At 43.5% G+C, this 13,694-nt stretch overlaps 3 protein-coding genes across 3 annotated transcripts in view; all 3 read left to right on the forward strand.

The window, feature by feature from the left end:
• The first annotated feature begins 298 nt into the window (after positions 1-298).
• LOC120048177 (protocadherin gamma-A11-like) overlaps positions 299-13,694 on the forward strand; it is a 119,636-nt gene continuing 106,240 nt past the window's right edge. The window contains exon 1 of the mRNA XM_038993933.1: positions 299-2,813. Within this exon, the coding sequence (XP_038849861.1) occupies positions 375-2,813 (2,439 nt within the window). The 5' untranslated portion in view covers positions 299-374. The remainder of the gene's footprint in view (positions 2,814-13,694) is intronic.
• LOC120047823 (protocadherin gamma-A10-like) lies at positions 7,432-9,882 on the forward strand. Its single transcript, XM_038993363.1, has 2 exons — positions 7,432-7,830; positions 9,115-9,882. The coding sequence occupies exons 1-2, from the start codon at positions 7,432-7,434 to the stop codon at positions 9,880-9,882; spliced, it is 1,167 nt and encodes a 388-aa protein (XP_038849291.1).
• On the forward strand, positions 10,546-13,694 carry LOC120047824 (protocadherin gamma-A2-like). Its single transcript, XM_038993365.1, has 2 exons — positions 10,546-12,939; positions 13,689-13,694. The coding sequence occupies exons 1-2, from the start codon at positions 10,546-10,548 to the stop codon at positions 13,692-13,694; spliced, it is 2,400 nt and encodes a 799-aa protein (XP_038849293.1).

Genomic DNA, 13,694 nt, shown 5'->3' on the forward strand with positions numbered 1-13,694 from the left:
AGACAGAAGTGCTCTAAAGTATTGAAATATTTCTACCTTTTTATGAATTCAAATATAATCTGGTGTTCACGTTATGGACTCTGAGGGCCGCTGTTGATCAGTGAAATTATTTCTGTCCAGTGTTGTCAGTCAGGGAAGTCCCCTACTTTATCACTGCGCTCTACCAGAGGAGAGGGAGAGACTATCTGCACTTCATACGAAGCGGGGCACGACAGAGAAACACTCGGCTCTGATCGATGTGACAGAAAACAAAAGGAGACGCTGAAAATAGCCAGGGTTGAAAGAATAGGTCGAATATCAGTCTCAGATTTTTTTCTTGGTTTCTGAGGATACAATATAATACATTTTTGTATTGGATTTATTCTTTGTTGGCTATGGCATTGGAAGGATTCCTTAAACCTAAATGTGTAAAATGGCGTTTGTGTTGTGGACTGCGGTGGCAAGTACTCATTTTCCTCCTGTATCTCAGTCACATTGTCAGTGGACAAATCCGGTATTCCATTCCGGAGGAGATGAAGAAAGGCTCTCTTATCGGTAACGTAGCTCAAGACCTGGGGTTAGATTTGAAACGGCTCCGGGCGGGCCGGGCCCGTATCGTGACCGGAGAAAGCATTCAGTACACAGAGCTGAAGACGGACAAAGGGATTCTAGTCGTGAGTGAGAGAATAGACCGAGAGCAGCTTTGCGGCGACGTCACACCGTGTAGCTTCAGCTTCGAAATCATTCTAGAAAATCCGATGGAGCTCCATCACATAACTATAGAAGTCTTAGATATTAATGATCATCCTCCGATATTTAAGAAAACGGATGTTAAATTGGAAATTAGCGAGTCTGCTATCCTCGGTGCGCGCTTTGTGCTAGAAAATGCAGAAGATCCGGATGTAGGAGTTCACAGTCTACAAAATTATGTTTTAACCCCGAATGATAACTTCGCCCTCAAGCAACATGCAAATCCAGACGGTAGTAAATACGCTGAAATGATTCTTCAGAAACCGTTAGATAGAGAGGAGCATCCTCGTCTCTCTTTAAAGCTAGTCGCTGTAGACGGTGGAAATCCGCAGAGATCTGGCACAGTAAATATAGAGATCACCGTCCTAGATGTAAATGACAATGCGCCTGTGTTTAACCAGTCAGTGTACAGGGCTGCTGTGATGGAAAACGCACCGAAAAGCACTTATATCACAAATGTAAACGCGTCTGATGCAGACAGTGGTTCTAATGGCTATATAACGTATTCGCTGTCTAACCTGAAGGGAAATCTAGCAGATATGTTGACTATAAATGAAAACACTGGGATACTGTCAGTTGCAGGCCTGATAGATTATGAAAAAGACAAAAAATATGAATTACGGATTGAAGCTAAAGATCAGGGAGGTTTAACAGATTCGAGTAAAGTTATTGTTGAGGTCATTGACGTTAACGACAATGCACCTGTCATTAGCGTGATGTCATTCACTAGTCCAATATCTGAAGACTCTCCTCCCGGTACAACCATTGGTATTATCAACGTTAAAGATGTCGACTCAGGTGAAAATGGACAGGTGAGCTGTAACCTGGACCAAAACATTCCGTTCAAGATCAAATCAAATTTAAGAAATTACTACACCTTGGTAACAGACGCTGTTTTAGACCGTGAGAGCGTGTTAGAATATAACATCACTGTAGTCGCGACGGACGCAGGGTCGCCTCCTCTCTCAAGTAGAAGAACCTTTCACCTGAAGGTGTCCGACGTCAACGACAATGCCCCATTGTTTCCACATGGCGTGTACAACTCTTATATCGCAGAGAATAACTCTCCGGGTGTCTCTATATTTACTGTTAGAGCTAAAGACACTGATGCCAATCAAAATGCCCGTATTTCCTATATTATAGAGGATAGTGATGTCATCGGGACTCCTATGTCTGCTTACGTTTCCGTAAACGCAGAGAGCGGGGTCATAAACGCGGTGCGCTCCTTTGATTATGAACAAATTAAACAACTTAAACTCGTAGTTAAGGCGCAAGATGGAGGCTCTCCTCCACTCAGTAGCAATGTGAGTGTCACCATCTTCATCCAAGATCAGAACGACAACACGCCTCAGGTTCTGTACCCAGTCCAGACTAGCAGCTCTCTGGTGGCTGAAATGGTGCCTCGTTCAGCAGATGTGGGCTATCTTGTGACTAAAGTGGTGGCTGTTGATGTGGACTCTGGACAGAATGCCTGGCTCTCGTATAAACTGCAGAAAGCAACAGACAGGGCGCTGTTTGAAGTGGGCTTACAGAATGGAGAAATAAGAACTATACGCCAAGTCAATGATAAAGATGCTGTGAAACAAAGGCTCACTGTCGTAGTGGAGGACAACGGGCAGCCCTCTCGTTCAGCTACAGTCAATGTTAACGTGGCGGTGGCGGACAGCTTCCCTGAAGTGCTCTCAGAGTTCACTGACTTTACGCACGACAAGGAGTACAATGACAACCTGACCTTTTACTTAGTCTTGGCTTTGGCTGTAGTCTCATTTCTGTTCATCACGTGTTTAGTTGTTATTATATCAGTGAAAATATACCGATGGAGACAGTCTCGGATCCTCTATCATTCCAACCTCCCGGTTATTCCGTATTATCCACCGCGTTACGCAGACACTTTGGGGACAGGAACTCTACAGCACGTGTACAATTACGAGGTGTGCAGGACGACTGACTCCAGAAAGAGTGACTGTCAGTTCGCCAGACCCTGTAGTCAGAACGTACTGATAATGGACCCCAGTTCTACAGGGACGATGCAGCGGATACAGAGTGAACAGAACATCCTGGATGAATCAGACTCCCCACTAGAGGTGAGTTAATTGGAGTTTAAATGGTATTTCTTATTGGGTTGGAACACATCTTCACAGTATATCCTTTGTAACTATTTAAACTTTTGTGCCTTAAGGTTCATTTACTTAATATTTCTCTAGTCAACAGTATGGGCATATCAGTATTACTTATTGTTGGGCTTTTATTGAATATCATTTCTAGCTGATTTCTTAGAATTGTGGTTCCGAAGTTAGCACATAAGTGCTACAATACAAGCAACTACTTATTTTCTGGTTAATTTTGACTTTCATAGTATGCCTGTTGATTTTTTTAATCATATGTACTACACATGCAATAAAGTAGCACTGTAAGGCAGATTTCAGTATCACTCTGTGTGGACAGCGCCTCTTCTGTCATGATAGCAGCAGAGGTCTGCTCCTCTCTATCGCACTGCTCTCTCTTCTTCCAACTGCTATGTTTTGAATAAGTCAATATGGAGTCACTAAGGAGTCGCTTAAGCAGTGTTATCTGCTTGTCATATGTCAAATAATTCTCAACATAAATATTTTGCTGTGTTGTTCAATAATGGTTTAGAATGCCGATCCATGGAAATGTTTTACGCACGTTCCAATCTTTGGCAGAGAGGATAAGGTGCCATGTTTTAGTATCAAATTATTGCTGTTTGCCTTGCTGGTCATCATAGTATTATAGTGATTGAACGTTGCATTTATTTCGATTTTACCCTGCACAGTGTTCATCTACTTACTACTATATGGGAAGACAGTTGTGCTCTTAAAGTATTGAATTATTTCTACCTTTTTATGAATTCAAATTTCATCTGGTGTTCACGTTTTAGACTCTAAAGGCCGCTGTTGATCAGTGAAATAAATTCTGTCCCGTGTTGTCAGTCAGTGGAGTCCCCTCCCCCCCCCTCTCCTATCACTGCGCTCTACCAGAGGAGAGGGAGAGACTATCTGCACTTCATACGAGGCGGGGCACGACTGAGACAAGCTCACTCTCCACATGTGTATGTGGATTACAGATACCACAAGAGGACGGTTAAAATATGCTTATTTAATATTATACATCGACTAACACTCTTGTGTTTCCCGTTTGAGGATACAGTATAAGGAATATTTTTTTGTGGGATCAATTCATTGTTGGCTATGGCGTCCGATGGATTCCTTCAACATAAATGCGTAAGATGGCGTTGGTGTTTTGGACTGCGATGGCAAGTTCTTGTTTTACTCCTGTATCTCAGTCATATTGTCAGTGGACAAATCCGGTATTCCATTCCGGAGGAGACGAAGAAAGGCTCTCTTATCGGTAACGTAGCTCAAGACCTGGGGTTAGATTTGAAACGGCTCCGGGCGGGCCGGGCCCGTATCGTGACCGGAGAAAGCATTCAGTACACAGAGCTGAAGACGGACAAAGGGATTCTAGTCGTGAGTGAGAGAATAGACCGAGAGCAGCTTTGTGGCGACGTCACACCGTGTAGCTTCAGCTTCGAAATCATTTTAGAAAATCCGATGGAACTACACTTAGTCACTGTAGAAATATTAGACGTTAATGATAATGCACCGGTGTTTCAACAGAACGATTTAGAATTGAAAATCAGTGAGTCGGCTTCTGTGGGGGCGCGCTTTACCCTAGCAACTGCAGATGATCCGGATGTAGGCTCTAATGCTTTACAAAATTACATTCTAAACCCAAATGATAATTTCGTTGTAAAACAACATTCAAATGCACATGGAAAAAGATATGCAGAAATGGTGCTCCAGAAGCCGTTAGACAGAGAGGAGCATCCTCGTCTCTCTCTAAAGCTAATCGCTGTAGACGGTGGAGATCCGCAGAGATCTGGCACAGTGAATATAGAGATCACTGTCCTAGATGCCAATGACAATGCGCCTGTGTTTAACCAGTCAGTGTACAGGGCTACTGTGATGGAAAATGTACCGAAAGGCACCTATATCATAACGGTAAATGCCACTGACACGGACAGTGGATTAAATGGTCTGGTACATTATTCTCTTTCAAAAATGCAAAACAATGTGGACAATGTGTTTGATATTGACAAGAACACTGGCTTTATATCGCTTGTGGGACAGTTAGATTATGAAAAAGACAAGAAATACGAAGTGAGTATCGAAGCCACAGACCAAGGTGGATTGACTGACTCCAGTAAAGTTGTTGTCGATGTAATAGATGTCAACGATAATGTCCCTGTAATCAGCGTCATGTCGTTCACTAGTCCGGTCTCTGAAGATTCGCCACTCGGTACAACCATTGGTATTATCCATGTGAAAGATCTTGATTCAGGTGAAAATGGTCAGGTGAGCTGCAGCCTGGACCAAAACGTTCCTTTTAAAATAAAATCTAATTTAAGAAATTACTACACCTTGGTAACCGACGCTGTTTTAGATCGTGAGAGCGTGTCAGAATATAACATCACTGTAGTCGCCACTGACGCAGGGTCGCCTCCTCTCTCAAGTAAGAGAACCTTTCACCTGAAGGTGTCCGACGTCAACGACAATGCCCCAGTGTTTCCACATGGCGTGTACAACTCTTATATAGCAGAGAATAACTCTCCGGGTGTCTCTATATTTACTGTTAGAGCTGAAGACACCGACTCCAATCAAAATGCCCGTATTTCCTATATTCTAGTGGATTCTGATGTCAGCGGGACTCCTGTGTCTGTTTATGTTTCCGTTAACGCAGAGAGTGGGGTCATACACGCGGCGCGCTCCTTTGATTATGAACAAATTAAACAACTAAGACTCGTGGTTAAGGCGCAAGATGGAGGCTCTCCTCCACTCAGTAGCAATGTGAGTGTCACCATCTTCATGCAAGATCAGAACGACAACGCGCCTCAGGTTCTATATCCAGTCCAGACTAGCAGCTCTCTGGTGGCTGAAATGGTGCCTCGTTCAGCAGATGTGGGCTATCTTGTGACTAAAGTGGTGGCTGTTGATGTGGACTCTGGACAGAATGCCTGGCTTTCTTATAAACTGCAGAAAGCGACAGACAGAGCGCTGTTTGAAGTGGGCTTACAGAATGGAGAAATAAGAACTATACGCCAAGTCAATGATAAAGATGCTGTGAAACAAAGGCTCACTGTCGTAGTGGAGGACAACGGGCAGCCGTCTCGTTCAGCTACAGTCAATGTTAACGTGGCGGTGGCGGACAGCTTCCCTGAAGTGCTCTCGGAGTTCACTGACTTTACGCACGACAAGGAGTACAATGACAACCTGACTTTTTACTTAGTCTTGGCCTTGGCTGTAGTCTCATTTATGTTCATCACATGTTTAGTTGTTATTATATCAGTGAAAATATACAGATGGAGACAGTCTCGCATCCTCTATCATTCCAACCTTCCGGTTATACCGTATTATCCACCGCGTTACGCAGACACTTTGGGGACAGGAACTCTTCAGCACGTGTACAATTACGAGGTGTGCAGGACGACTGACTCCAGAAAGAGTGACTGTCAGTTCGCCAGACCCTGTAGTCAGAACGTACTGATAATGGACCCCAGTTCTACAGGGACGATGCAGCGGATCCAGAGTGAACAGAACATCTTGGATGAACCAGACTCGCCGCTGGAGGTGAGTCTGTTGCTGTTTTAATGGTATTGCTCATTAGGTTGTACTACATCTTCACAGTATATCCTTCGTAACTCTTTGAACTTTTGTGCCCTAGGGTTCATTTACTCTGTATTTCTCTTGTCATCACAGTATATGGGTCAATCAGTTAAATATTCTTGCGGTTAGTTTGGGTTTTATAGAATTCCATTGCCAGCTGTTTTGGACTGTGGGCAGCAATACCAAGTGCTACAATAGAAGCATGAACTTGTTTTCTGATTATTTGGGGGTTTTATAGTATGCCTACTTTATTTTCTCATAACTCGGCCGTTTCAGCACCACTCTGTGTGGACACCGCAAATTCTGTCATGGTTGCAGCAGAGTTCTGATACGTTCTCTTACACTTTTCTCCCTACTCTTCCAATTGCTGTGTATCTATTAAGTCACTATAGGGTGGCTTTTAATGTTGACCACTTTTCATTTCAAATGACTCTCAACAGAGGTATTTTACCGTATTTTTCAATAATGGTTTGGATCATGGATCCATGGAAAATGTTTACGCACGTTCCGGTCTAGCGCTGACTGGATAGTGTAACATGTTTTAGTAGGCTATCAAATTATTGCTACTTGCCTCGCTGGTCGTAGTATCATAGTGATTGAACGACGCATTCCTTTATATTGCACCGCCGTGTTCAGCTACCTGTTTGGAACGGGAGTAGTACTGTAAAGTGTTGAATCATTTATACGTTCTGATGAATTCAAATATCATCTGGTGTTCATGTTTTAGACTCTGAGGGCCGCTGTTGATCAGTGAAATAATTTGTGTCCGGTGTTGTCAGTCAGTGGAGTTAACTCCCCTATCACTGCGCTCTACCAGAGGAGAGGGAGAGACTGCGCTTCATACGATGCGGGACGCGACAGAGAGACACTCTGACCCATGTTTATTACTGTTAGGTGAAAGGGACGGTGAAAATAGCCTGCGTTGAAACAAAACATTACGTATTACTCCTCTCTTTGCTCAACGTTTCTGAGGATACAGTGTAAGGAATTTTCCTGTGGGATTTATTCTTCGTTGGCTATGGCATCTGAAGGATTCCTTCAACCTAAATGCGTAAGATGGCGTTCATGTTGTGGACTGCGGTGGCAAGTACTTATTTTTCTCCTGTATCTCAGTCATATTGTCAGTGGACAAATCCGGTATTCTATTCCGGAGGAGATGAAGAAAGGCTCTCTTATCGGTAACGTAGCTCAAGACCTGGGGTTAGATTTGAAACGGCTCCGAGCGGGCCGGGCTCGTATCGTGACCGGAGAAAGCATTCAGTACACAGAGCTGAAGACAGACAAAGGGATTCTAGTCGTGAGTGAGAGAATAGACCGAGAGCAGCTTTGTACTGACGTCACGCCTTGTAGCTTCAGCTTCGAAATCATTCTAGAGAATCCGATGGAACTGCACTTAGTCACTGTAGAAATATTAGATGTAAACGATCATGCGCCCGTTTTTCCAAATAAAGATATTCATTTTGAAATTAGCGAATCGGCCACAGTTGCAGCTAGGTTTCCGCTAGAGAGTGCAGAGGATCCCGATGTAGGACTCAACGCCCTACAAAATTATATTTTAACTCCCAATGATAATTTCATTCTCAAGCAACATGCGAATCCAGACGGTAGTAAATATGCTGAGATGTTCCTCCAGAAGTCGTTAGACAGAGAGGAGCATCCTCGTCTCTCTTTAAAGCTAATCGCCGTAGACGGCGGAGATCCGCAGAGATCTGGCACAGTAAATATAGAGATCACTGTCCTAGATGTAAATGACAATGCGCCTGTGTTTAACCAGTCAGTGTACAGGGCTACCGTAATGGAAAACGCCCCAAAAGGGACATATATCACAACCGTGAATGCCAGTGATGCAGACGGTGGATCGAACGGCGAAATAGCATACAGTTTTTCAAAGTTAAAGGGCAGCATAGCTGACATATTTATCATTAATGAGAACACCGGAATCATATCTGTTTCGGGTCAGATAGATTATGAGAAAAATAAGAAGTACGAAGTTAGAGTTGAAGCTAAAGACCAGGGAGGTTTAACAGACACCAGTAAAGTTGTCATTGAAGTTATTGATGTTAATGACAACGCACCAGTTATAAACGTCATGTCTTTCTCCAGCCCTGTGTCTGAAGATGCTCCACCCGGCACAACTATTGCTATTATAAATGTTAAAGATACTGATTCAGAGAGAAATGGACAGATTACATGCTCTATAGATGCTAAACTCCCATTTAAGATCAAATCCTCAATGACTAATTACTATAATGTTATAACAGATTCGATTTTAGACCGAGAAGCGGTGCCCGAATACAACATAACAATTACAGCAACAGATTCTGGTTCGCCTCCTCTCTCTAGCGCCAGGACATTACACCTTAGAATCTCTGACGTAAATGACAATGCCCCATTGTTCGATCAAGGTCCCTACTTTGCTTACATCACAGAGAATAACTCTCCTGGAATGTCCATATTTACGGTCAGCGCGCGGGACTCTGACTGGAATCAAAACGCTAGAATCTCGTACCTCCTGGAGGACACGCAGATCAGTGGAACTCCAGTCTCTAGTTATATATCAATTAACTCTGAAACAGGAGTTTTGCATGCAGTGCGCTCCTTTGATTATGAACAAATAAAACAACTTACGGTCTTAGTTAAGGCGCAAGACGGAGGCTCTCCTCCTCTCAGTAGCAATGTGACTGTCAAAATAATAATCCAGGACCAGAATGACAACGGGCCTCAGGTTCTGTACCCAGTCCAGACTAGCAGCTCTCTGGTGGCTGAAATGGTGCCTCGTTCAGCAGATGTGGGCTATCTTGTGACTAAAGTGGTGGCTGTTGATGTGGATTCTGGACAGAATGCCTGGCTCTCATATAAACTGCAGAAAACGACAGACAGGGCCCTGTTTGAAGTGGGCTTACAGAATGGAGAAATAAGAACTATACGCCAAGTCAATGATAAAGATGCTGTGAAACAAAGGCTCACTGTTGTAGTGGAGGACAACGGGCAGCCGTCTCGTTCAGCTACAGTCAATGTTAACGTGGCGGTGGCGGACAGCTTCCCTGAAGTGCTCTCGGAGTTCACTGACTTTACGCACAAGGAGTACAATGACAACCTGACTTTTTACTTAGTCTTGGCTTTGGCTGTGGTCTCATTTCTGTTCATCACGTGTTTAGTGGTTATTATATCAGTGAAAATATACAGATGGAGACAGTCTCGCATCCTCTATCATTCCAACCTCCCGGTTATTCCGTATTATCCACCGCGTTACGCAGACACTTTGGGGACAGGAACTCTACAGCACGTGTACAATTACGAGGTGTGCAGGACGACTGACTCCAGAAAGAGTGACTGTCAGTTCGCCAGACCCTGTAGTCAGAACGTACTGATAATGGACCCCAGTTCTACAGGGACGATGCAGCGGATGCAGAGTGAACAGAACATCTTGGATGACCCAGACTCGCCGTTAGAGGTCTGTTGTATTTGAATAATTATCTTTTCCCTAAAGCTATGATTTCCGTGTGTATGTTTAAGGACTATCGTGTGATTTGAACTATTAGAAGTCGAACTTGCATACCTGGTAAGTGTCAATGGTCAGAAATGCTGTTTATTTCAATAATATGTGGCCATTTCAGCACCAAGGCCACGGACAGCTTTATTTCAATATGTAGCCTGTAATACATCTCTTATAGTATCAGTTTACTCAACGCCTATTTTTGTTAGATCTTGTTTGTCTACATCTCACTTACATATTGGTTTCCGTTTGTCATTAATAGATTGGCTTCTTTTTTTAAACGGCATAATATTATTTCCCAAATATGTTTCATATTTTTCTTATGAATATCTGTAGTTCAGTGGATTGAACTCAGAGGGACGCTGTTGGTCAGTGTCTTACAATTTTCGAGCGGATTTGTAGCCGTACCTTCCCCATCATCTCGATGTATTAAGAGAGAGAAACTGCTGCACGCAGAGCGCAAAGTCCAGGTCACAGAGAACACCAGGCACGGAGACAACGAGCTCTTTTGTTCCAGAATTTTTTTCAGGATTGTTGAGACATTTAACTTTGATTTTTTTTAAACTAAAAACGAATGGAATATTACTGACTTCTTTACGAACTATATGGTTTGTATTATTTGATATCATACGGGAAATGTCGGACAGAACAATGACACGGCAAGTACTGTTGTTTATCTCGGTCCTCTCTCTCAGTTCAGTGCACGGGCAGGTCAGTTACTCCATTCCGGAGGAAATGGCGAAAGGCTCTTTAGTCGGTAACATAGCGCAGGATTTGGGTTTAGATATCAAAAGACTGAAATCAGGTAAAGCTCATATTTATACTGGAGACAGCGCAGAATACATCGAGCTGAATAAAGAAAGGGGAGTTCTTCTTATCAAAGAGAGAATAGACCGTGAAGCTCTCTGCAGACAGACGACGCCTTGCGCATTGCATTTGCAAATCATTTTAGAGAATCCCATGGAATTTTACAGCATAACAATTGAGTTAACCGATGTAAATGATAATTCGCCTATTTTTGAAAAGAGTGAAATGAAATATGAAATAGGCGAGTCCGCTTTAACGGGAACCAGGATTGTCTTAGAAAGAGCAATTGATGACGACGTTGGCGTTAACGGCCTTCATAGCTATTCTCTGAAACCGTCCGATAATTTCATTTTAAAAACGCAACATTTGCCAGACGGTGGTAAAAATGTTGAAATGGTTTTGCAGAAAGCTTTAGATCGAGAGAAACAGGAGCACATATATCTGACATTAACAGCAGTAGATGGAGGAGAGCCTCAGCTATCTGGAACAATGCAGATAATCATCACTGTACTTGACGCCAATGATAACGCACCTGTCTGTTCCCAAGCCGTTTATAAGGCCAGTGTATTGGAGAACGCGACTAAAGGCACTGTTTTAACCACAGTCACTGCATTTGACGCTGATCAAGGTTCATATGGAACAGTTACCTATCATGTTCCAAAATCGGGAGCAGCCCAGCTATTTGAGATTGGTAAAGAGGATGGAGTGGTCAAATTAAACCTGAATGTTGATTACGAAAGAACTAAACATTATCAAATTGACGTTCAAGCCAGAGACCAAGGAGGTAACACCGATTCCTGTAAAGTGATTATTGACGTAATCGATATAAATGACAACAAACCTTCCATCAACATTATGTCAAAAACAAACAGCATATCTGAGGATGCTAAACCTGGCACGGTCGTAACAATGATGAATATTCAAGACCCAGATTCTGATGGAAATGGTAAAGTGCATTGCTCTATTGAGGACAATATTCCCTTTGTGATGAGATCGACCTCAAACAATTTCTATAGTCTAGTAACAGACAGTGACTTGGACCGAGAGAGAGACTCTGAGTATAACATCAGTGTGACGTGCTCTGATGAGGGCGTGCCCTCGCTCTCCAGCAGCGTCACTCTCACCTTACACATATCAGATGTGAATGACAACGCGCCTGTCTTTGAGAGGAGCTCATATGAGGCCTACATTATAGAAAACAACACACCGGGCCTCTCTATATTCACAGTGAAAGCCAGAGACGCTGACTGGAACCAGAATGCCCGTGTTTCTTACATACTGGAGGACTCCTCGGTTAACGGAGTGCCCGTCTCCTCATATGTGTCCGTTAGTGCTGATAGTGGAGTCATCCATGCAGTGCGCTCTTTTGACTACGAGCAGATCAAGGATTTCCAGTTCCGCGTAAAAGCGCAGGATGGAGGCTCCCCTCCACTCAGTAGCAATGTGACTGTGAAAATAATGATCCAGGACCAGAATGACAACGCACCTCAGGTTCTGTACCCAGTCCAGACTAGCAGCTCCCTGGTGGCTGAAATGGTGCCTCGTTCAGCAGATGTGGGCTATCTTGTCACTAAAGTTGTGGCTGTTGATGTGGACTCTGGACAGAATGCCTGGCTCTCGTATAAACTGCAGAAAGTGACAGACAGAGCGCTGTTTGAAGTGGGCTTACAGAATGGAGAAATAAGAACTATACGCCAAGTCAATGATAAAGATGCTGTGAAACAAAGGCTCACTGTCGTAGTGGAGGACAACGGGCAGCCCTCTCGTTCAGCTACAGTCAATGTTAACGTGGCGGTGGCGGACAGCTTCCCTGAAGTGCTCTCGGAGTTCACTGACTTTACGCACGACAAGGAATACAATGACAACCTGACTTTTTACTTAGTCTTGGCTTTGGCTGTAGTCTCATTTCTGTTCATCACATGTTTAGTGGTTATTATATCAGTGAAAATATACAGATGGAGACAGTCTCGCATCCTCTATCATTCCAACCTCCCGGTTATTCCGTATTATCCACCGCGTTACGCAGACACTTTGGGGACAGGAACTCTACAGCACGTGTACAATTACGAGGTGTGCAGGACGACTGACTCCAGAAAGAGTGACTGTCAGTTCGCCAGACCCTGTAGTCAGAACGTACTGATAATGGACCCCAGTTCTACAGGGACGATGCAGCGGATGCAGAGTGAAAAGAACATCCTGGATGAACCAGACTCCCCAATAGAGGTCTGTAATCTATTTCCATTTGTATCCATTTACATCTTTAAAAGCATCGTTCGAGTTGATTTTATTCCCACTGTCTGAAAAGCTCTTCTTTCCATCGTTATTGCACTTTCAGCATCACCGTCATGGACAGCGGCGCTTTGCAAATGGGGTAACTTGCATTGTAGCTGAATCATCGTTGATGGTTAAGATAATACCATCCTTTAACGATCAAGCAAACATATCGTTTGTATTTCATGATATTTATGATAGGCTACGTGTATTTAATGCACAATGTTCCATTAATTTCCCTTTCACCTGCAGTCTAACATTGTGTTCTGTTGTATTGCAATTCCATGTGTGTGGGGATAGGCTCAGACTTTCTTTCTCCACGTCTTTCCGGGACCTTTATGTACATTTGGCCTACATGCATTGACCAAGATAATTAATTGATATAGTCTATATGGTTACCTTTCTACTCTCTCTTATGTGGGCCCTAACATTCCCAACTCTCCTGGTGTGTTTGTCTTTCTATGTTCAATTCTGTAATTTAATAGTCTGAACTCTGAGGGACGCTGTTGGTCAGTGTGTTGCCGTTTTAGAGCAGATTTGCAGCAGTACCTCCCCCATTATCTCGATATATTAGAGAGAGAAAGAGTCGCACGCAGAGCACCCGGTCCAGATTACGGAGAACACTAAGTACGGAGACACTGAGCTGCGATTCTTTTGTTCAGGCGATACGATTTTTGGACACATTGTGCTTTGTTTATCAGCACTGA

The sequence above is a fragment of the Salvelinus namaycush genome, chromosome 5 (genome assembly GCF_016432855.1).
Source record: "Salvelinus namaycush isolate Seneca chromosome 5, SaNama_1.0, whole genome shotgun sequence".
In the NCBI taxonomy this organism is placed as follows: Eukaryota; Metazoa; Chordata; class Actinopteri; order Salmoniformes; family Salmonidae; genus Salvelinus; species Salvelinus namaycush.

Coding starts and splice junctions, on each gene's coding strand:
- LOC120047823 (XM_038993363.1), top strand. CDS start 7,432: ATGGCATCTGAAGGATTCCTTCAACCTAAATGCGTAAGATGGCGTTCA. Junction 7,831..9,114: donor TCACTGTAGAAATATTAGAT/GTAAACGATCAT, acceptor ATAATAATCCAG/GACCAGAATGACAACGGGCC.
- LOC120047824 (XM_038993365.1), top strand. CDS start 10,546: ATGTCGGACAGAACAATGACACGGCAAGTACTGTTGTTTATCTCGGTC.